Here is a 23,389-nt window from a genome sequence, read left to right as displayed (position 1 = left end):
GTACAGTGCTGACCAACCACAAATTCACCCCATTTTATTATCCCATCAGACCTCCCCAGATTCCGTCCCTCACATTTTCCACTTTGTATAATCAAAGACAAAAAAATGCAGATGCTTGAAATTTGTAATGGAAATGGAAAATGTCTGAGATACTCAGCAGGTCAGGCAGCGTCCACACAGAAACACAGAGTGAGATACTCATGATTCTACATGACTGGTTTGGAATATGAGATACTGTGATCATACTACTGTGATTTAAATGTAATATAATTTATATTATTTACTTGTATCCTTAAGAATTTTGTATTTGTATTCATGCAATTTATATGTAATATCAATAAAAATATTGAAAAAGAAAAAAAGAATGGGATCCTCAGCAGGTCAGACAGCGTCCACACAGAGAGAAGCACAGAATGAGATACTCAACAGGCCAGACAGCATCCACACAGAGAGAAACTCAAGAGTGGAAACTCAGCAACCAATGGGAAAGTGTGGCTGCAGTTTTTAAACTAACCAATCAATGATTGATATAGCAGAAGTGGCTTTTGACTAGCAAATAAGACACACCTTTGAAATTGATAATTGCCTTGAATCTCACTGATTATTGGTGGGGTATTCCAGGTGGATCGTTATCAAGGACTCTTTCCTGCTCTACATGAGGCCGTCCAACGGTGTCATCTCCTTCGTTCTCTTGTTTGACAAAGGCTTCAACGTTCAAGTTGGCAGCCGAGAGACAGGAGCCAAGTATGGCGTCATGATTGAGAACCTGTCCAGGTCAGTCCTCTCTTCTTCCTTCTTGTCTGTTTGCCTTGTCTGGGTGCAGAACAGGTAGTGGGAGCCAAGGAAGAAAGTTTCTGCAGATGTTTCATCACTTTACGAGAAGACATTATCAGTGTGTTGTTCACTTGTCGTGTGTCTTCCGATTGTTTGGCCTTTATATGATTATCATTCAGCTGATCGATTGTCATTAGCAAAACTCAATTGTGATGTGGGGGGGGGGTCGTCTCATTGCTGATTGGTTGCGTGCGTACCCCCCACAATTGAGTTTTCATAATGATGCCCAATCAGCTGATTGATAAGTATATGAAGACCAAACATTCGGAAGATACATCACAAATTAACAGAGCATTGGTTATGTCTCCTCGCATGGTGATGAAAAGTTTGCAATTGCCAAAATCAGAGAACAACTCAAACTGCACATCTTCAAGTTATTTCCAACAAGAAAACATTGTTCGGTTAATCTAATTAATACACACAAAATGCTGGAGGAACTCGGCAGGCCAGGCAGCATCTATGGAAAAGAGTAAACAGTCGATGTTTCAGTCCAAGACCCTTCATCAGCGGTGGAAAAAGAGAGAAGTCAGAGTAAAAGGTGGGGGGAGGGGAGGAAGAAGTACAAGGTAGGTGATAGGTGAAACCAGGAGAGGGGGAGGGGTGAAGTAAATAGCTAGGAAGTCAATAAATAAAAGAGATACTGGGCCGGAGAAAGGGGAATCTGAGGCTACGTCCACACTAGACCGGATAATTCCATAACTGAAGCTTTTTCTCTTCGTTTTGACCCTCCGTCCACATTGAAAAGGCATTTTCCTCCCCCCGAAAATGGAGCTTTTCAGAAATGCTGTCCAGAGTGAATAAATCTGAAAACGCCTAATATCCGGCATAGTGTGTACGGGATAACTGGCTATTTTTAAAACCACTGTAACTGGTTGTATTGAATGTAATTTGTTGGTGTTGCAATAAAAAATTAATAATAAAAAAAACGGCTGTCATGACGAGCTGGAACAGATGGTGGCGGCAGTGCGGTATTTCATTGTTTTCTTGAACACAACCTCCAACACCACGACAACAACATCTGACAATAGATGCGGAACGGCCTAATGTAACATTGTATGGAAATACAAGATAACACTGATGCAGACATGTTTTATACACTTAACAAGGTGCTTTATTAATGTATTGTTCGTGCAAACATTCAATAGATGCAATTGTCACTTTTGCCCAGTAACTCGTTTTATTGCACATGTTAAACGCAGCAAAATAATACACAAAGACATGGCAAAAGTAAAGGCAAACAAATGAGGTAACAGCAAATTTCACTTTTGCCCAGTAACAAGCCTTATTGCATTTAGTTGTAGCTGTCGTCCCTTCCATCGGTGAAGAGACTATGGCTGTAGGAAATGTTTCTGGACAAACGTGCACCAAGTCTTTCGTTTGGCAATTTCCTTTTAAGTTTTTCTAGTCTGTAACTGGACAAACGCGCACCAAGTATACCAATTCCTCTTTGCTTGTTTTCTGTGTGTCCTGCACATGCCCAGTAGGAGGAGATTCGCCCAAATATCCATTTGGACGGAGGTATTTTCAAAAACACCTGGTGTGGACGCCTATCGTTTTATGCGTTTTCAAAATTACCCGGTCTAGTGTGGACGTAGCCTCAGGAGAGGACAGGGGGCCATTAAAGACAGGAAAGGGGTAGGAACATCGGAGTGAGGTGATGGGCAGGTAAGGAGATAAGGTGAGAGAGGGAAATGGGAATGGGGGATGGTGAAGGAGGAGTGGGAGCAATTACCGGAAGTTCGAGAAGTCGATGTTCATGCCATCAGGTTGGAGGCTGCCCAGACAGAATATAAGGTATTGCTCCTCCAACCTGAGTGTGGCCTCATTGCAGCAGTAGAGGAGGCCATGTTGGAATGGGAATTGAAATGGGTTCACTAATCTCTGTTTCCACCGCTTGACTGGATCCACAGCTACTTTCTTCGGGGGCGGTGGGGGGAGAGGTGGACTGATGATCCAGCTTCCTTCTTTGGATTGCACACCATCTTGCTGAGATGCCCACTTGCTTCACTCTGTCCTTTCTCCAATGTGGGATTTCTTGTGGAGGCTGGGGATGGAGTACCAGGCCACAAGACATAGTAGCAGGATTAGGCCATTCAGTCCATCGAATCTGCTCCTCCATTCCATCATGGCTGATTTATTATCCCTCTCAAACCCATTCTCCTGCCTTCTCCCAGTAACCTTTGTCACCCTCACTAAACAAGAACCTATCAACCTCTGCTTTAAATACACCCGGTTACTTGGCCTCAGCAGCCGTCTGTGGCACTGAATTCCACAGATTCCCCACCCTCTAGCTAAAGAAGTCCCTCCTCATTTCTATTCTGAAGGCAAGTCCTTGTATTTTAAGAGTGTGCCCTCCGGTCCTAGACTCCCCTACTACTGGAAACATCCTCCGCTGTCCACATTATCTGGGCCTTTCAATATTTGATGTTTCACTGAGATTCCACCACGCCGCCCCCCCCGATTCTTCTAAACCCCAGTGAGTACAGGCCCAGAACCATCAAACAGTCCTTATCAATTAACCCTTTCATTCCTAGGATGAATCTCGTGAGCCTCCTCTGGACTCTCTCCAATCCCAGCACATCCTTTCTTAGATAAAGAGCTTAAAGCTGCTCACAATACTCCAAGTGCATAGCGTTTTTTTAAAAAAACAATGGCATGTTGGTATTTATTGTGAAGGGGTTGGGGTTTAAGGATAACATGATTTTGTTATGGCCGCACAGGATGTCGGTGAGGCCACACCTGGAGAACTGCATACAGCATTGGTCTCCTGAACTAAAGAAGGAACTAGTAGCATTGGGGAAAGTCTAAAGGAAATCTATGAAACATAGAACAGTACAGCACAGTACGGGCCCTTCGGCCCACCATGTTTGTGCCAGCCTTTTAACCTACTGCTTAATCAATCTTGCCCTTCTCTAATTCACAGCCCATATCTTCAATTTTTCTTGCGTCCATGTGCTTCAGCAGGTCAGGCGACAACTGTCAATGTTTTGGGCCAAGGCCCTTCATCAGGACTGATGCCTGACCTGCCGACTCCCTCAGTTTGTATGTGGGGAAGATTTCTACCTCCTGCAGAATCTCTTGTGTCTCTGACAGAGTGTATGCCATTATGGACACATGGGTGGCACGGTAGCATAGTGGTTGGCATGGTAGCGTAGTGGTTAGCACAACGCTTCACAGAACGGGTGACCAGGGTTCAATTCCCGCCACTGCCCATGAGGAATTTGTATGTTCTCCCCGTGACCATGTGGGCTTCCTCCCACACTCCAGAGACATAGCAGTTGGTAAATTAGTGGGCCATTGTAAATTAAGCTAGGATTAAATCAGGGGATTGCTGGATGGAGCGGTGCAAAGGGCTGCAAGAGCCTATTCTACACTGTATCTCAAAAAAATAAAATTCAATTTAATTAAAGTAGATATTTCTGCTGTAAACTGAGTTCCCGTCATATATGCTGGATATTGGTGAATTGGTGGGCAATTGGTGAATTAGGGAACAGTATCTGTATTACTGCCCATGTTGGTCATAACCCAGTTTTGGTTGGGAACTAGACTAGAAATTGTCTAGCAATTGACTGGAAATTCACCAGCAATTTTGGGGAAAATCTTCTAGCCTTCCTGCATTAGTCATACTCTACTATCTCTGAAGAACTCCAGCTGCTAGTTTCACTGGCGGGAGGTCGCTTAGAGACATAGAAAACGACAGCAAAGAAACAAGCCCTTTGGCCCATCTAGTCCATGCCGGACTGTTATTCTCCCCCTTCCCATCGACCTGCACCCGGACCATGACCCTCCGTATCCCTACCGTCCGTGGACCTATCCAAGCTCCTCTTTAGGTACAGATGGGATGTCAGAGTTTTTTACGCAGAGAGTGGTGAGTGCGTGAAATGGGCTGTCGGTGACGGTGGTGGAGGCGGATACGATAGGGTCTTTTAAGAGACTCCTGGACAGGTACATGGAGCTTAGAAAAATAGAGGGCTATGGGTAACCCTAGGTAATCTCTAAGGTAAGGACATGTTCAGCACAGCTTTGTGGGCCGAAGGGCCTGTATTGTGCTGTAGGTTTTCTGTGTTTCTATGGTTCTAAACTTTGAAATCAAGCTCGCATGCACCACTTGCTCTGGCAGCTCGTTCCACACCCTCACCACCCTCTGAGTGAAGTAGTTTCCCCTCATGTTCACCTTTCACCCTTAACCCATGACCTCTGGTTGTAGTCCCACCCAACCTCAGTGGAAAAAGCCTGCTTGCATTTACCTGATCAATACCCCTCATCATTTTTTATGCCTCTATCAAGCTTCCCCTCAATCTTCTATGTTCTAGGGAACGAAGTTCTAACCTGTTCAATCTTTCTTTATTACTTAGGTCCTCCAGTCCCAGAAACACCTTGTAAATTTTCTCTGTACTCTCAACCATAGCCACAGCCTCAGGTCAGTGCAGAGCTGAGTAAACATCACAGACAGCAAGCAGAACTGCTCTGTGCCTCCAGTCCCAACACCCTGATCTTTTCAATCTGGCTCAGCGCTTAAATCATCCAAATATCTGGTCATTCCTCACTCTCAGACTGCACTGGATCCTGTATCCTGCCACCAGGATTCAGCCCGGTGCTCAAGTGGATCAGACATTGGGACTTTCCTCTCTTTTGAGGACGCCACAACTCTGCTTTGAACCACCTCCGCTTGCCTCGACCATGCCTCATTTAACAAAATTTGTCAATTTTGTTACAAACTAGGAAAAATAAGTTTGTTGTTGTAAGTCTTTAATCTATCTCTGCCCCAACCCTCTACCCCAATGTAACATTCTACAACACGAGGCTTCTCAGGAACACAAGACCATCAAGATATAGGAGCAGAATTAGGCCATTTGGCCCGTCGAGTCTGCTCTGTCATTTCATCATGGCTGATCCATTTTCCCTCTCAGCTCGTCTCCTGCCTTCTCCCTGTATCCCTTCATGCCCTGACTAATCAAGAATCTATCAACCTCTGCCTTAAATATACCTAATGACTTGGCCTCCACAGCTGCCTGTGGCAAAGAATTTCACAGATTCACCACTCTCTGGCTAAAGAAATTCCTCCTCATCTCCATTCTAAATGGACATCCCTCTATTCTGAGGTTGTGCCCTCTAGTCCTAGACTTTTCCACCATAGGAAACATCTTCTCCACATCCACTCTACCGAGGCCTTTCAAAATTTGATAACTTTCAATGAGATCCCTCTTATTCTTCTAAATTGCAATGAGTAGAGGCCCAGGGCTATCAAATGCTCCTCATATGACAAGCTTTTCAATCGCGGAATTATTTTCATTAACCTCCTTTGAACCTGCTCCAATGTCAGCACGTCCTTTCTTCGATAAGACCAAAACAGCTCCCAGTACTCTAAATGAGGCCTCACCAGTGCTTTATAAAGCCTCAACATTACATCCTAGTTTATATTCTAGTTCTCTTGAAATGAATGCTAACATCACATTTGCCTATCTCACCACCCACTCTGTCTGCAAATTAACCTTTAGGGAATCCTGCACAATGACTTTCGTACAGATGATGTAGTTCAAAGTGTTTTACAATGGGATAAAAATACAAAGATGAAAATAACATAAAAAATAAAAACAAATCGTGAAAGTAAAAGTCAAAAACATGTTAGATAAAGGCCAGGTTAAATAAGTAGGTTTCGACCTGGTGTTTATAAGTGTCAACTGAGTCTGCATCCCTTATAGTTTTAGACATTGAATTCCACGGTTTAGGAGCATAGTTCCAAAAAACTGGCCTGCAATTATCTTTTGAGGGCAATTGTTTAAATTTAAGAGACCTGTGGAAGGAGACCCGAGAGCTCAAACAGGATTATTAAACAGAAACAATTCTGTGATGGACTCTGGTCCCAATCAATAGTTAGAAAGCGGAATAGTGAGGTGGTGTTCGTAGGTTCATGAACGGTTTAGAAATCTGACGGTGGAGGCGATGAAGCTGTTTCTGAATCCAGACAGCCACGAAACAAAGGAAAGCATGGAAACCATTCAAACAAACTCATCAGCACCCCTCCCACAACACACAAAAAAACAAGAAAATCAACCCCCCAGAAAAAAAATCACACAAAGCAGCAACATGAAAACCAATCCCCCACGCAAAAAAAAGCAAATTGTGCAAACGCCAACAAAAACATCAACCTCAAACCCCCCACGCACGGAATAAAGTAACAAACTGTGCAAATGATGAGAAAGAACATGCAAAAACACGGAATGTAAAAACAGAAAGCTGAGTCCAATTTGAACGGCAGTCCACAGACCAATCCATAAGTGGCAGGACTTCAGTGACGCTCTCCGACAGCATCGAGGGAGAGAGAGAGAGAGACCATTCGGATGCAGAGGCTTTCACAGAGACGGTCACACGTAGACACCTTCAGCGAGCGAGGGGCAGGTAGTTGGTGCAGAACAGTCGTTCACCTTCGCCTTCTGCATTCAACTCGATGTTTCAATCTTCCTTGACACTTTACTCGGCACGAATTGGAGTCGATCACAGGCTCGCGCCCCATCTCTAAGCTTCTTCGCCTAAAGGCTGCTCTCCTGGAATTTTCTCAGAGACAGCAAAATGCCTGATCACTCAGTCAATCAAACAGTTCAGAAATATGGTGTTGAAGGGGAAGAAAGCTCTTTCTGAATCATTGAATGTGGGTCTTCAGGCTCCTGTGCCGAATCCCTGATGGTGGTAATGAGAAGACATGTCCAGGATGAAGAGGGTCCTTAACGATGGATGCCACCTTCTCAAGGCACCATCTTTTGAGGATGTCCTCGATGGTGCAGAGTGCAGTATTTTGGCACTCCAGAATGTTAAACTAATTCAATAGCAGACACAGGTGTATGAAATGTGGGTCTAGCTTCATCTTTAAGCGAGAGGCACACGTATCACATGGTAGCGTGAAGACATGTGCAATTCACATATTTATACATATAACCCATAATGAGTTATTGAAACAAACAAGAATGCTAAATCAAAGGTTACTCAAATATTACTGAAATATTAAGTACACAACAGGGAGTCTTGTGCCTGTGATAGAGTCAATACCGGGTAGTGATGCAACCAGTCAGAATGCTCTCTCATTCTGTAGAAGGATGCTAGAGTCTTTGGTGAGCCATTGTATTTGAAGCCATCATGAATTCATCGTAAGGTGGGGAAAACTAGTAAGTCTCCCTCACTGCTCGTGAATGAAGATCCCTTTGTTGGCATGGTCTCTCTCTCTCTTTCTACCCCCCGATGGTGCCGGAAGATTGTGCTGGAGTCCTGGGTCTTGGCCGGGGTTTAATCAGCACAGCTTGTAGTTCACATTGTGGTGTGTCTCTGGTTCCTGGTTGCTCCTTTTCTTGCTGTTGTTTTGGGCGATTGTGATCAGGGCGGCCGCAGATAACGAGCGACACAGCGCTAGATTGAACTGAACTGAATATGCCTGGACTCTTTCAATTTTGTATTTTGTAGTCTGTGTTTTTCACTCTTTTTTTTGCCATTTGTACGATTTGTTTCTTTTTGTGCACTGTTGTGGGGGTGTTGGTCTGATATTTTTCTCTGAATGTTACAGCTATATACGACTTTGGTCAGACCCCATTTGGAGTACTGTGCTCAGTTCTGGTCACCTCACTACAGGAAGGATGTGGATACTATAGAGAGAGTGCAGAGGAGATTTACAAGGATGTTGCCAGGATTGGAGAATATGCCTTATGAGAATAGGTTGAGTGAACTTGGCCTTTACTCCTTGGAGTGAAGGAGGATGAAAGGTGGCCTGATAGAGGTGTATAAGATGGTGAGAGGCATTGATCGTGTGGATAGTCAGAGGCTTTTTCCCAGGGCTGAAATGCTAACACAAGGGGGCATAGTTTTAAGGTGCTTGGAAATAGGTACCAAGGGAATGTCAGGGGTAAGTTTTTCACACAGAGAGTGGTGTGTGTGTGTGGAATGCACTGCCAGCGACGGTGGTGGAGGCGGATACAACAGGGTCTTTTAAGAGCCTCTTAGAAAAGTACATGGAGCTTAGAAAAATAAAGGGCTATGTGCTAAGGAAACTCTAGGCAGTTTCTAGAGTAGGTTACATGGTCGGCACAACATTGTGGGCCCAAAGGCCTGTAATGTGCTGTAGATTTCTATGTTCTACAAATGCGTTCCATGCTGTTTATATACTACATACATACTTTGCTAATAAATGTACTTTGAGTCTTTGAATCCATTCACAATATGGTATTTCCCCCATTTGCTGCCTCTTTATTCTCTAATCCTTCTTCCAGCTAACCTACGTTTCTTCCCCGTACAGGACTCTGATCATCAAATGCAGCAGCTACCGGCAGGCCTGCTGGTGGAAGCAGGAAATCACCAACCTGGTGGAAAGGTACGGTCAGGATTTCCTCACGGACCATCGCTTCGATTCATTTGTTCCTGCTCGCCATAGTATCCCAGCACGATGGTAAATATTTATTTATTTACTTACTTATTGAGCTACAGCAAGGAGTAGGCCTTTCCGGCCCTTCCAGCCATGCTGCCCCAGCAACCCCCGACAAACCCCATTTAACCCTAACCTAATCACAGGCAATTTACTATGACTAATTAACCTACTAACCAGTATATCTTTGGACTGTGGGAGGAAACCAGAGCACCCAGAGGAAACCCACACCGTCACAGGGAGAACAGACAAACTCCTTACAAATGATGTCGGAATTGAACTCCCAACTCCAACATCCCATAAGACCATGAGATGTAGGAGCAGAATTAGGCCATTTGGCCCATCGAGTCTGTTCTGCCATTTCATGGCTGATCCATTATTTCTCGCAGCCCCCAGTCGCCTGCCTTCTCCCCGTAACCTTTCATGCCCTGACTAATCAATAATCTATCAATCTCTGCCTTAAATATGTCCAATGACTTGACTTCCACAGCCACCTGTGGAAATGAAAATTCCACAGATTCACCACACTCTGGCTAAAGAAATTCCTCCATTCTAAAAGGATGCCCCTCTATTCTGAGGCTGTGTCCTCTGGTCTTAGACTTTCCCATCATAGGAAGAATCAACTCTTTCGAGCCCCCCACACTCTCCCATAAACAGACATGCACGCACACACCAGCGCACACAGCGGTGGGGGTCGGAGCAAACCGCGGGTCTTCAGCGCTCCAAGGCAAGAGCTCTACCAGTGCGGCATGGACTGGTGGAGCAGACTCAGAGGGTTGAATGTCCTCATTCTGCTCCTATATATTATGGTCTTTGTGTGTGTGGTGCTTCCCTTGGGCTCATCAGTTTTCCCCCACATCCCAGCTATCTGATGGATTGATGGGCCATTGTGAATTACCCCCCTAGAGCAGGAGTTCCCAACCTAGGGTCCACAGACCCCTGGCTTACTGTTTGGGGTTCATGGCATAAACAAGGTTGGAAACCCCTGCCCTAGCGAGTAGGTGGAGGTTAGAATGGGTGGGGGGAGGGGAGTCAGGGGGAAGGTGGGGAGAACGAAGCAGGATCATTGTAGATGGACACCAATTTGGACTAGATGTGCCCAGGGTTCACCAGGTGGATTCCGGAGAGGAGGGAGTTAGCCCATGAGGGAAAATTGAGTCATCTGGAATTATACCAACTGGAATTCATAAGAATGAGAGGGGATCTTATAGAATCAATGAAATGGACAGGTAAGGTAAAGACAGGGAAGTTATTTCCATTTACCATAAGATATAGGAGCAGAATTAGACCATTTGGCCCATGTCCCAACAAACAGTTCCTCCATTAGCTTCTTTGCCGCTCGATGTCCCTGTCTCCTAACTGTGTCCTTCAAAGGTTCTGACCCAGCCATTGTGCCAGTTCCCTGCTCTGAATACAATGGTCATATCCATGCAGAAAGTAGACAAACTCCAAATATCATTACTTAGAGGTTAACCTTAGTCGTTCATTTCATTTCCATTAGAAGAGACTCTGATGTTCCCTGTGTGATCCCCAGGTTCGTCAATGGCAGTGGGTATTTTGCCGCTGTTGCGGATGCTTTGAACCAGGCCAAGGAAGAGATCTTCATCGCTGATTGGTGGTAAGTTAATGGAATCAGGATCAGGTTCATTGTCCCTGACCTACACTCAGTGGCCACTTATTTTACCTCTACCTAATGAAGTGGCCACTGAGAGTATGTTCATGATCTTCTGCAGCTGTAGCCCATCCACCTCAAGGTTCGACTTGTTGTGAGTTCAGAGATGCTCTTCTACACAACACCATTTGGAACACATGGTTATTTGAGATGCTGTCGCCTTCCTGTCAGCTTGAACCAGTTGGCCATTCTCCTCTGACCCCTGACCTCTGTAGGCAGAAATGCCCACAGAGCTGCTGCCCACTGGATGTTTTCTGTTTTATCCACCATTATCTGTGAACTCTAGAAATCCCAGGACATCAGCAGTTTGTGAGATATTCAAACCAGCTGGACTGGCACAAACCATGATTCGATGTTCTTTGCACCATTCTCTGTAAACACTAGAGACTGTTGTGTGTGAAAATCCGAGAAGATCAGTAATTTCTGAGATACTTGCTGACATCTTTCTTTCTTATTACAGGTTAAGCCCGGAAATTTACCTGAAGAGACCGGCAAAGGATGACTATTGGAGGCTGGATGCTCTCCTGAAGCGTAAGGCGGTGAGTGACAGAAAATTCGACAGATTTCACCTATTTCACAACATGCTCTTCCCTATCAAGAAAAGTAACAGCTCAGAGCAAAGGCATAAGACATAGGAGCAGGATTAGGCCATTCGACCCATCGAATCTGCGCCGCCATTTCATCACAGATGATTTATTTATTGAAATACAGTGCAGAACAAGCCCTTCCAGCCCTTCGAGCCATGCCGCCCTGCAACCCCCGATTTAACCCTAGCCCAATCACGGAACAATCGGTACATCTTTGGAATGTGGGAGGAAACCCACAGAGTCACGGGGAGAATGTACAAACTCTTTAATTATCCCTCTCAACCATACTCCTCTGCCTTCTCCCCATAACTTTTGATGCCCTGACTAATCAAGAACCTGTCAAACTCTGCTATAAATGTACCCAATGATTTGGCCTCCACAGCTGTCTGTGGCAATGAATTCTTCCTCATCTCTGTTCTAAAGCGGCGTCCTTTTATTCTGAAGCTGTGCTCCTGGTCCTAGACTCTCCCTCTAAAGGAAACATCCTCTCTATGTCCATTATAGCCAGACCTTGCGATGTTCGGCAGGATTCAATGAGATACTTCTAGTCAAGTTGAGTTTAATGTCAGCTGCACAAGTACGATCAGGTACAGGTACAATTAAGAATTTATTTCCTTGGGTACAGACGACACACAGGGCATAATTCAGAATTATACAAGACAGTAAAGGCAAAAAGACTGGAAAACAAGTGCAAGGAAAACACACCATCCAGATAAGGCCACCCTGAGGGTGGAGGAGAGACACCTTTGGCAATGTGCCACACATGAGGCTGCTTAACAAGCTACAGGAAAGAATCTAGCATGGGTAAAGCAGTGTCTGACTGGCAGGAGACAAAGAGTGGGAATAAAAGGAGCCTCTTCTGGCTGGCTAGTGGTGTTCCACAGGGGCTTGTGTCGGGACTGATTCTTTTTACATTATACGACAAAGATTTGGATGATGGAATTGATGGCTTTGTTGCAAAGTTTGCAGATGGTATGAAGATAGGTGGAGGGGCAGGTAGTTTTGAGGAAATAGAGAGGCTACAGAAGAACTTAGATTTGAAGAATGAGCAAAGGAATGGCAGATGGAATAGAGTGTCAGGAAGTGTATGGTCATGCACTTTGGTAGAAGAAATGAAAGGGTTGACTATTTTCTAAATGGAGAGAAAAATGCAAAAAACTGAGATGAAAAGGGACTTGGGAGTCCTTGTGCAGGATTCCCTAATAGTTAATTTGCAGGTTGAGTCTGTGGGAGGAAGGCAAATGCAATGTTAGCATTCATTTCAAGAGGACTTGAATAGAAAAGCAAGGATGTAATGTTGAAACTTTATAAACCAATGGTGAAGTCTCAATTGGAGTACTGTGAGCAGTTTTGGGCCCCTTTTCTTAGAAAGGATGAGTTGAAACTGGAGAGAGTTCAAAGGAGGTTCACGAAAATTATTCTGGGATTGAATGGCTTGTCATATGAAGAACGTTTGATGGCTCAGGGCCTGTATTTGCTGGAATTCAGAAGAATGAGGGGTGACCTCATTGAAACTTATTGAATGTTGAAAGGCCTTGATACAGTAGATGTTTCCTATGGTGAAGGAGTCTACAACCAGAGGACACAGCCTCAGAATAGAGGGATGACTTTTTAGAAGAGAGATAATTTCTTTAGTCAGAGAGTGGTAAATTTATGAAATAGTTGCCAAAGGTGGATGTGGAGGCCAAGCCTTTATGTATATTTAAGACAGAGGTTGATTGATTCTTGATTAGTCAAGGCATGAAGGGATATGGGGAAAAGGCAGGAGATGAGGTTGGGAGGAAAATTTGATCAGCCATGATGAAATGGCAGAGCAGATTTGATGGACCAAATGGCCTAATTCCGCTCCTATATCTTGTGGTCTTGTATTCCATCTGGGTAGCCTCCAACCTGATGGCATGAATATTAATTTCTCCTTCCTGTGGTCCACTCTCCTATCAGATTCCTTCCTCTCCAGCCCTTGACCTTTCCCACCCACCTAGCTTCACCTATCACCTTCCAGCTAGCCTCCTTCCCTTTCCTCCACCTTTTTATTCTGGCGTCTTAACCCCCTTCCTTCTCAGTCTCGATGAAGGGTCTCAGACCAAAATTTCAACTGTTTAGTTATTTCCATAGCCTGACCTACTCAGTTCCTCCAGCATTTTGTGTGTGTGTGTGTTGTCTGACTGCAGCTTAGTGCCATCTTGACCAGAAGTTCCTGCTTCCAGCTGTTCTTTCTCAGGTTGAGACCATTTCCCTCCATGGACTGCACCTGACCTGCCGAGTTCCTCCAGCGCCTTGCTCATATTCTGTTTTATAGCAGTTTTCCAGCATCTGCTGGCCTTTATATTTTTCTGCTTTTCCATTGGATGAAGGTCTTTTCAAGATGTTTCTGGGACCTGTTGGAAATAAAGCATACCATCCAGCTTCGAGATAGAAATCAATCTTACATAGTGTTTTCTTTCTTTCAAAATTCTGTGAACTGAGGACTGTGGGAGGGAACCAGAGCTTATGGAGGAAACCCACGCAGTCACAGGGAGAATGTACAGACCCACACAGTCACGGGGAGAACGTACAGACCCACACAGTCACGGGGAGAACGTACAGACCCACACAGTCACGGAGAGAGTGTACAGACCCACACAGTCACGGGGAGAGCGTACAGACCCACGCAGTCACAGAGAGAGCATACTGACCCACACAGTCACGGGGAGAACGTACAGACCCACACAGTCACGGAGAGAGTGTACAGACCCACGCGGTCACAGGGAAGACGTACAGACCCACGCAGTCACAGAGAGAGCATACTGACCCACACAGTCACGGGGAGAGCGTACAGACCCATGCAGTCACGGAGAGAGCGTACAGACCCACACGGTCACGGGCAGAACGTACAGACCCACACAGTCACGGAGAGAGCATACAGACCCACACAGTCACAGGGAGAACGTACAGACCCACGCAGTCACAGGGAGAATGTACAGACCCACGCTGTTACAGGGAAGGCGTACAGACCCACGCGGTCACGGGGAGAACATACAGACCCACGTGGTCACGGGGAGAACGTACAGACCCACGCAGTCACAGGGAGAACGTACAGACCCACGCTGTTACAGGGAAGGCGTACAGACCCACGCGGTCACGGGGAGAACATACAGACCCATGTGGTCACGGGGAGAACGTACAGACCCACGCAGTCACAGGGAGAACGTACAGACCCACGCAGTCACAGGGAGAACGTACAGACCCATGCAGTCACGGGGAGAATGTACAAACTCCTTATAAGCAGCAGCAGGAATTGAACCCGGGTCGCTGGTACTGTAAAGTGTTGTGCTGACTACTATGCTATTGTGCCATTTCAAAACCAGCTTAAACCAGTCTGACGTCTCTCATTAACGAGGCATTTTCAGCCACGGAACTGCCACTCACTGGCTGTTTTTTGTTTCTCACACCATTGTCTGTAAACTCTAGAGACTATTATATGTCAAAGTACCAGGAGATCAGCAGTTTTTGAGATACTCAAACCACCCCATGTGGCACCAATAATCATTCCATGGTCAAAGTCGCTTAGATCACATTTCTTGACCATTCAGAACAACTTTGAGCCTCTTGACCATGTCTGCATGCTTTTATGCATTGAGTTGATTGGCTGATCAGATATTTGCATTAACGATCTAGTCTCACCCAACCCAAGGGAGAAAAAACCTGTGTACCCCTTGTAACACACATAAAATGTTGGAGGAACTCAGCAGGTAAGGCAGCATCTTTGGAAAATAATAAACAGTCAACGTCTTGGGCTGAGACCCTTCTTCAGGGCTGGAAAGGAAGAGGGGAAGATGCTGGAATAAAAAGGTGGGAGGAGAGGGGAAGGAGGATAGCTAGAAGGTGATGGGTGAAGCCAGGTGGGTAGGAACCTCTTGACCAAGTCTGCATGTTTTTATGCATTGAGTTGTTGCCACGTGATTGGCTGATTGGGCATTGCCATTAATGAGCAGTAGTACAGGTGTACCTAATAAAGTGGCCACTGAGTGTAAGTTTTCAAAGAAAGAAATTAAAATAAGATTAATTGTATGTGTTGTGTCAGTAGGAGAAGCCTACATGTGCTGTGCCCTTCCCCTAGAGATTGGCACTGAGTTTAACCTTCTCCAAAGTCCCTCTGTTATGGACAACATGATCAGTCCTGACCTCTCAGCGCCCAAAGTACTTTATCCAGCACAGGCACACATTATTGAATAGTCAAGCACTCCCGAGTCCAACGTTAGGCAAATACAGTCCGTCTCCGACTGTTCTGACTCTGCTGAAGGAACCTAGCAGAGCACAAGTATCTCCCTTGGTGAGTCACACAGCTTAGAAACAGGATCTTCAGCCCAGCTCCAAGATGTCTAATGGAGATGATCCCATTTCCATCATCAGAGACCCCCACCACCCAGACCAAGCACTCTTCTCACTGCTGCCATCTGATCGAAGTCACAAGAGCCTCAGGACTTGTACGACCGGATTCAGGAACAGTTACTACCCCTCAACCATCAAGCTCGAACAAAAGAGGATAACTACACCCATCCATTGAGATGTTCCCACAGCCAACGATCTCACTTTAATGACTCTTTATCTCATTATCACGTGTTCTCGATATTTATTGCTATTTATTTATATTTGCATTTGCAGTTTGCTGTCTTCTGCACTCTAGTTGATCTTTCACTGATCCTGTTATAGTTACTATTCTATAGATTTGCTGAGTCTGCCCACAGGAAAATAAATCTCAGGGTTGTATATGGTGACCTATATGTACCTTGATAATAAATTTACTTTGACCTTGATTTGCTAGCATTTTGCCCACATCTCTCTAACCCTTTCCTAAACATGCAGCTGTCCAAATGTCTTTTAAATATTGTTATTGTACCTACCTCAGCCATCTCCTTTGGCAGCTCTTTCCATTCATCCACCAGCCTTTGTGTGAAGGACCCTTTTAAATATGCCCCCTCTCATCTTAAACCCATGGATCTAGACCCCCCCCTACCCTGGGGAAAAGACTGGGACCATCCACCTTATCTATGAACCTCAGGTTATATATTTCCATAAGCTCACCCATCAGCTTCTAGGCTCCAGGGAAAATTGTCACAGTCTATCGAGTCTCTGCTTATAACTCAAGCCCTTCAGTCCCAATAACTTGCAAGAAAAAACTTTAAAGTTCAAAGTTCAAAGTGCATTTATTATCAACGTATGTATACTTTATACAACCTTGAGAATCGTCTCCTAACAGGCAGCCACAAAGGAAAGAAACCCAAAAGAATCCGCAAAAGAAGAACCATCAGACTCCCAAGGTGCAGAGGGAAAAAAAAGCATATCATGTGCAAACAATAGACACAAGCAAAAAGCATTCTGAGCTGAAGTCCACAAAGAGAGTCCTGTCCATAAATCCTTAGTTCAGCAGAGAGCAGAGCATGGAGTTGAACAGGCCCGACCCTCACCTCGGGTCAGGATACCCTGACCTCTTCAAATTGGCACGGCGCTCAAGTCATCGTTGAAACATCGGGTTCAGTTTCTTCGATACGCTCTGGAACCTGGACCCTGCTGCCTCTATTCAGCCTGTACCCATCCTTTCCGATTCGGCCCAGCTCTTAAATCGATCAAACCTCAGGTCTTCCTTGCTCTTGGCAACGGGCCTGCTGCCTTGCCTCGTCTTGCCTTCGTTCTGCTACATCAAATTGCCTCCAAGTCCAAAGGGAAGTTACAGACTATTATTTGTGATGATTGTTTACCAGGAAAAAGAGTGATTAACAAAGTATTTAGTTATTTTCCTGTTTCATCAGCCACCAGCCAGAAGTCACTGAGATTTACCAACACCATCTGAAACCAGCTGAATGCTCTCTAGTTTAATGACATGCTTCCTCTATCTGGGCAACCAGAACCGCACACAATCCTCTAGTGTGATCTCACCAATGATTTGCACTGATGCAAGAAGATGCCCAAACTCATAGCACCAAAAGCCTGCTTGCCAAATGCCTTCTTCACCTTTGTTGAACTTCCATGGAACTATGTAATTGCACCACTTTCCAGGGCCCTGCCCATTCTAACAGATTGTTTTTATTGTTATATATTTCTTCAGGTGTCAGGTGGAGATGCGTCTCTAACAAAGGTACTCCTTCCCTCCGCTAGCCTGCAGGTCACCCTTGGGCAAGATGTAGCACCTGTTTATCACCCCCCCCCCCCACTGATCACTGATCAGGGTCATGAGAAGCCACGGAAGCAGGGGGTGGATGGTTGTATGAGCAGCTGGTGCTCATACAACCATCCACCACCAAGAGAGGCTGTACAGCATCAAGAGAAGCTGTAGTTGATCTGGTATTGGGAAATGAACCTGGTCAGGTGTCAGGTCTCTCAGGGGGAGAACATTTTGGAGATAGTGCTCACAACTCTATCTCCTTTACCTTAGTATTGGTGAGGGATAGGAACAGACAAGTAGGGGAAAGGTTTAACTGGAGTAAGGGGAAATGTGAGGCTATCAGGCAGGAACTTGGAAGCATAAATTGGAAACAGATGTTCTCAGGGAAACATACGGAAGAAATGTGGCAAATGTTCAGGGGATATTTGCGTGCAGTTCTGCATAGGTATGTTCCAATGAGACAGGGAAAGGATGGTAGGGTACAGGAGCCGTGGTGTACAAAAGCTGTTGTAAATCTACTCAAGAAGAAAAGAAGAGCTTATGAAAGGTTCAAAAAACTAGGTGATGACAGAGATCTAGAAGATTATAAGGCTAGCAGGAAGGAGCTTAAGAATGAAATTAAGAGAGCCAGAAGGGGCCATGAGAAGGCCTTGGCAGACAGGATTAAGGAAAACCCCAAGGCATTCCACAAATATGTGAAGAGCAAGAGGACAAGACATGAGAGAATAGGACCGATCAAGTCTGACAGTGGAAACCGGAGGAGATAGCAGAGGTAGCTAATGAATACTTTGCTTCAGTATTCACTACGGGAAAGGATCTTGGTGATTGTAGGGATGACTTGCAGTGGACTGAAAAGCTTGAGCATGTAGATATTAAGGAAGAGGATGTGCTGGGGCTTTTGGAAAGCATCAAGTTGGACAAGTCACCAGGACTCGAGGGGATGTACCCAGCCTACTGTGGGAAGCAAGGGAGGAGATTGCTGAGCCTCTGGCGATGATCTTTGCATCATCAATGAGGACAGGAGAGGTTCTGGAGGATTGGAGGGTTGTGGGTCTTGTTCCCCTTTTCAAGAAAAGGAGTAGAGGTAGCCCAGGAAATTATAGGCCAGTGAGTGGTTGGTAAGTTGATGGAGAAGATCCTGAGAGGCAGGATTTATGAACATTTGAGGAGGCATAATATGATTAGGAATAGTCAGCATAGCTTTATCAAAGGCAGGTCGTGCCTTACAAGCCTGATTGAGTTTTTTTGAGGATGTGACTAAACACATTGATGAAGGTAGAGCCATAGATGTAGTGTATGTGGATTTCAGCAAGGCATTTGATAAGGTACCCCATGCAAGGCTTATTGAGAAAGTAAGGAGGCATGGGATCCAAAGGGACATTGCTTTGTGGATCCAGAACTGGCTTGCCCACAGGAGGCAAAGAATGGTTGTTTATGGGTCATATTCTGCATGGAGGCCAGTGACCAGTGGTGTGCCTCAGGGATCTGTTCTGAGACCCCTACTCTTCGTGATTTTTATAACTGACCTGGATGAGGAAGTGGAGGGATGGGTTAGTAAATTTGCTGATGACACAAAGGTTAGGGGTGTTGTGGATAGTGTGGAGGGCTGTCAGAGGTTACAACAGGACATTGATAGGATGCAAAACTGGGTTGAGAAGTGGTAGTTGGAGTTCAACCCAGATAAGTGTGAGGTGGTTCACTTTGGTAGGTTAAATATGATAGCAGAATATAGCATTAATGGTAAGACTCTTGGCAGTGTGGAGGATCAGAGGGATCTTGGGGTCTGAGTCCATAGGACATTCAAAGCTGCTATGCAGGTTGAATCTGTGGGTAAGAAAGCATATGGTGCATTGGCCTTCATTAACCATGGGATTGAGTTTAAGAGCCGAGAGGTAATGTTGCAGCTATATAGGACCCTGGTCAGACCCCACTTGGGGTACTGTGCTCAATTCTGGTCGCCTCACTATAGGAAGGACATGGAAACCATGGAAAGGGTACAGAGGAGATTTACAAGGATGTTGTCTGGATTGAGGACCATGCCTTATGAGAGTAGTTTGAGTGAACTCGGCCTTTTCTCTTTGGAACGACAGAGGATAAGAGGTGACCTGATAGAGGTGTACGAGATAATGAGAGGCATTGACCATGTGGATAGTCAGAGGCTTTTTCCCAAGGCTGGAATGGCTAGCATGAGAGGGCACAGTTTTAAGCTGCTTGGAAGTAGGTACAGAGAAGATAACGGGTCAGTCTTTTACACAGAGAGTGGTGAGTGCGTGGAATGGGCTGCTGGCAGCGGTGGTGGGAGGCAGAAACGATAGGGTCTTTTAAGAGACTCCTGGATCGGTACACAGAGCTTAGAAAAATAGAGGGCTATGGGTGAGCCTAGGTAGTTCTAAGGTAAGGACATGTTCGGCACAGATTTGTGGGCCTGTATTGTGCTGTAGGTTTTTTTATGTTTCTATGTTTCTATATCACAAGTCCTGATTATGTGACCACTGACAACAGATAGTCTCTGAAGAGTATTGATAATGGAGTCACCCATTTTGTAAAGATACTGCCCAGAAGAAGACAATGGAAAACCCCTTCTGTAGAAAAAAATACGTATTATTTACTTAGTGAGATACAGCACATAATAGAACCTTCTGGCCCTTCAAGCCATGCTGCCCAGCGATTCCCTGATGTAAACCTGCCTAATCACGGGACGATTTACTATGACCAATTGACCTACCAATTGGTATGCCTTTGGACTGTGGGAGGAAACCAGAGCACCCTGAGGAAACCCATGTGGTCATGGACAGAACATACAAACTCCTTTCAGGCAGCCTGTACTGTGAAGCATTGTGCTAACCACTACGTTGCCATGCCACCCCAAGAACAATCATGCTCATGAATGAGACCATGATTGCCCATGTAATACCACACAGCACCAACGGTGATGGTGATATCTCTGTTTACTTCAATTTCTCCATGATTGTTCATGTCTTTGTTTACAGGAACAGGGCGTGAAGATCTTTGTCCTGTTATACAAGGAGGTAGAGCTTGCTTTGGGCATTAACAGTGAGTACAGCAAGAGGACATTACTCTCCCTCCACTCCAATATAACGGTATGTTATTATACTGGATTTTATATTAGACTGTGTTCTGTTTTCGCTCAGCATTGCTACTTATTTTTAACAATGCACCATAGAAACCATTTTATCCAGATGTATCACGATTTGTTCTGTCTGTGACTGCAAGTAACTGCAGAGAGTTGTGGGCACAGCTCAGCACATCACAAAAAAACAGCCTCCTCTCCTTGGACTCTGTCTACACTTCTCGCTGCCTTAATCAAAGTCCCCACCCACCCCAGATATTCTCTCTTCTCTACTCTCCCATTGGGCAGAAGATATAAAAGCCTAAAAGCACCTACCACCAGGCTTCCACCCCACTGTTAGAAGTCTATTGAACTGACCCCAAGTATGATAAGATAGACTTTTGACTTCAAAATTGAGCATTGCAGATTGGGAGGCCACTTCATCAAGCATCTCTGCACCATTTGCCACAAGCAGGACTTCCCAGTGGTGAAACAATTTAATTCCCATTCCCATTCCAACATGTTAGTCCATGGCCTCTTCTTGTGCCAAGATGTGGCCCTCCTCAGGGTGGAGGAGCAACACCTTGTATTCCATCTGGGGAGCCGCCAACCCGATGGCATGCATATCGATTTCTCCTTCCGGTAAATACATTCCCCCACCTCTGTTCCCCACTCTGACCTTCTACTTCTCACCAGCCTGTCACTTCCCCCTGGCTCCCCTCCTCCTTCCCTTTCTCCTATGTTCCACTCTCCTCTCCTATCAGACTCCTTCCTCTCCAGCCCTTTACCTTTTCCACTCACCTGGCTTCACCTATCACCTTTCAGCTAGCCTCCTTCCCCTCCCCACCTTTTTATTCTAGCACGTTCCCCCTTCTTTTTCAGTCCTGATGAGTGGTTTCAGCCTGAAACATCGACTGTTTATTCATTTCCATCAATGCTGCCTGACCTGCTGAGTTCCTCCAGCATTTTGTGTGTGTGGATCAGAATCTACCTTCTTGCGGCCATTGCACCTTATTGTCTGCCTGTGGTGCACTCTCTCTGTAACTGTGACACTTCATTCTGCATTCTGTTATTGTTTTACCTTGTTCCATCTAGATGCACTGTTGTAATGAAATGATCTGTATCAATGGTATGCAAAACAGGTTTTTCACTGTGCCTCAGTATAGGTGAAAATAATAAACCAATTTACAAAAAAAATTCCACTGCAACACACACAAAATGCTGGAGGGACTCATCAGGCCAAACAGCATTGATGGAAAAGAGAAAACAGTCGACATTTCAGGCCGAGACCGTTTGTCAGGACTGGAAAGGAAGGGGCACACAAAATACTGGAGGAACTCTGCAGGCCAGGCAGCATCTACGGAAAAGAGTAAACAGTCGATGTTTCGGGCTGAGACCCTTCATCAGGACTGATCTACTGTTACAATCTGAGGACGTGTTAAAAGGGAGAATAGACACCCGTATATTGATAAATAGGTTTACTTTTTGTCATGTGTACTGAGGGTGCCGTCCATCCAGGCTGTTTATTAGAGGAGAGAAAACAGCGTCAGGGTGTAATATAAAGAGTACAAATTCCACAAAAGTTGGAAACCACTTTTTTCAAATAATTATAAGATTTGTATCTTTTAACACCTCATACTTTTCAGAGTTTGTGGTGGTTCATCCCCACTCACAGGCAGAAAGCGGTATAGCAGCTAAACGAGCAGCTTATCACCTTTCTCATTTTTCATTGGCTAAGTGTTAGTGTATTCCCATGTGATGTAATTGTTTTAATTATGTAGCCTATTAGATAGTTTATACCTATCTAGGGAATTTCTTAACATTTATAAAAGTGATGGATTTTTATGCTTTTCTATCTTTTGCCTTTGCATTCTTTATCGTTCATTCTCCTCTTAACATTGTTTCTCAGCTCTTTATTTAGTTTGCTTAGTATTTGTTGGAAGAATCCCGAAAATCAGAAAGTAAACAGAGATCAGGCAAAACCTACAGTACTGGGCAAAAGTCTTAGGCACATATACAGTGGCATGCAAAAGTTTGGGCACCCCGGTCAAAATTTCTGTTACTGTGAATAGATCTGAGGTGACTTTAAACTAGAATGGTTGGGGGGTGGGAATCAAATTAAAGAGGCTAGGCGAGAGGAGGTTAGTTCACAACAGGGGATGGGAACCAGTGCAGAGAGACAGAGGGGTGTAAAATGAGGGTAGAAGCAAAAAGTAGTAAGGTGAAAGGTAAAAGTGGCAGGCCGACAAATCCAGGGCAAGCTTCAAAAAGGGCCACTTTTCAACATAATTGTATAAGGGCTAAGAGAGTTGTAAAAGCACGCCTGAAGGCTTTGTGTGTCAATACAAGGAGCATTCATAACAAGGTGGATGAATTAAAAGTGCAGATTGTTACTAATGAATATGATATAGTTGGGATCACAGAGACATGGCTCCAGGGTGACCAAGGATGGGAGCTCAACGTTCAGGGATATTCAATATTCAGGAGGGATAGACATGAAAGAAAAGGAGGTGCTGGTTAGAGAGGAGATTAACGCAATAGAAAGGAAGGACATAAGCCGGGAGGATGTGGAATCGATATGGGTAGAGCTGCATAACACTAAGGGGCAGAAAACGCTGGTGGGAGTTGTGTACAGGCCACCTAACAGTATTAGTGAGGTTGGTGATGGTATTAAACAGGA

General features: G+C 45.0%; 1 protein-coding gene across 1 annotated transcript in view; it reads left to right on the top strand.

The window, feature by feature from the left end:
• The window catches only part of LOC134346960 (phospholipase D1-like), a 176,938-nt gene that overhangs the window by 95,208 nt on the left and 58,341 nt on the right, over window positions 1-23,389 (top strand). Inside the window, exons 9-13 of the mRNA XM_063048860.1 lie at window positions 622-774; window positions 9,113-9,262; window positions 10,773-10,856; window positions 11,371-11,449; window positions 20,630-20,740. Coding sequence (XP_062904930.1) covers window positions 622-774; window positions 9,113-9,262; window positions 10,773-10,856; window positions 11,371-11,449; window positions 20,630-20,740 — 577 coding nt within the window. The remainder of the gene's footprint in view (window positions 1-621; window positions 775-9,112; window positions 9,263-10,772; window positions 10,857-11,370; window positions 11,450-20,629; window positions 20,741-23,389) is intronic.

Source organism: Mobula hypostoma, chromosome 5 (genome assembly GCF_963921235.1).
Source record: "Mobula hypostoma chromosome 5, sMobHyp1.1, whole genome shotgun sequence".
In the NCBI taxonomy this organism is placed as follows: Eukaryota; Metazoa; Chordata; class Chondrichthyes; order Myliobatiformes; family Myliobatidae; genus Mobula; species Mobula hypostoma.
Note: the sequence above shows the minus strand (reverse complement) of the source record. Positions and strands in the feature narration are given on the sequence as shown.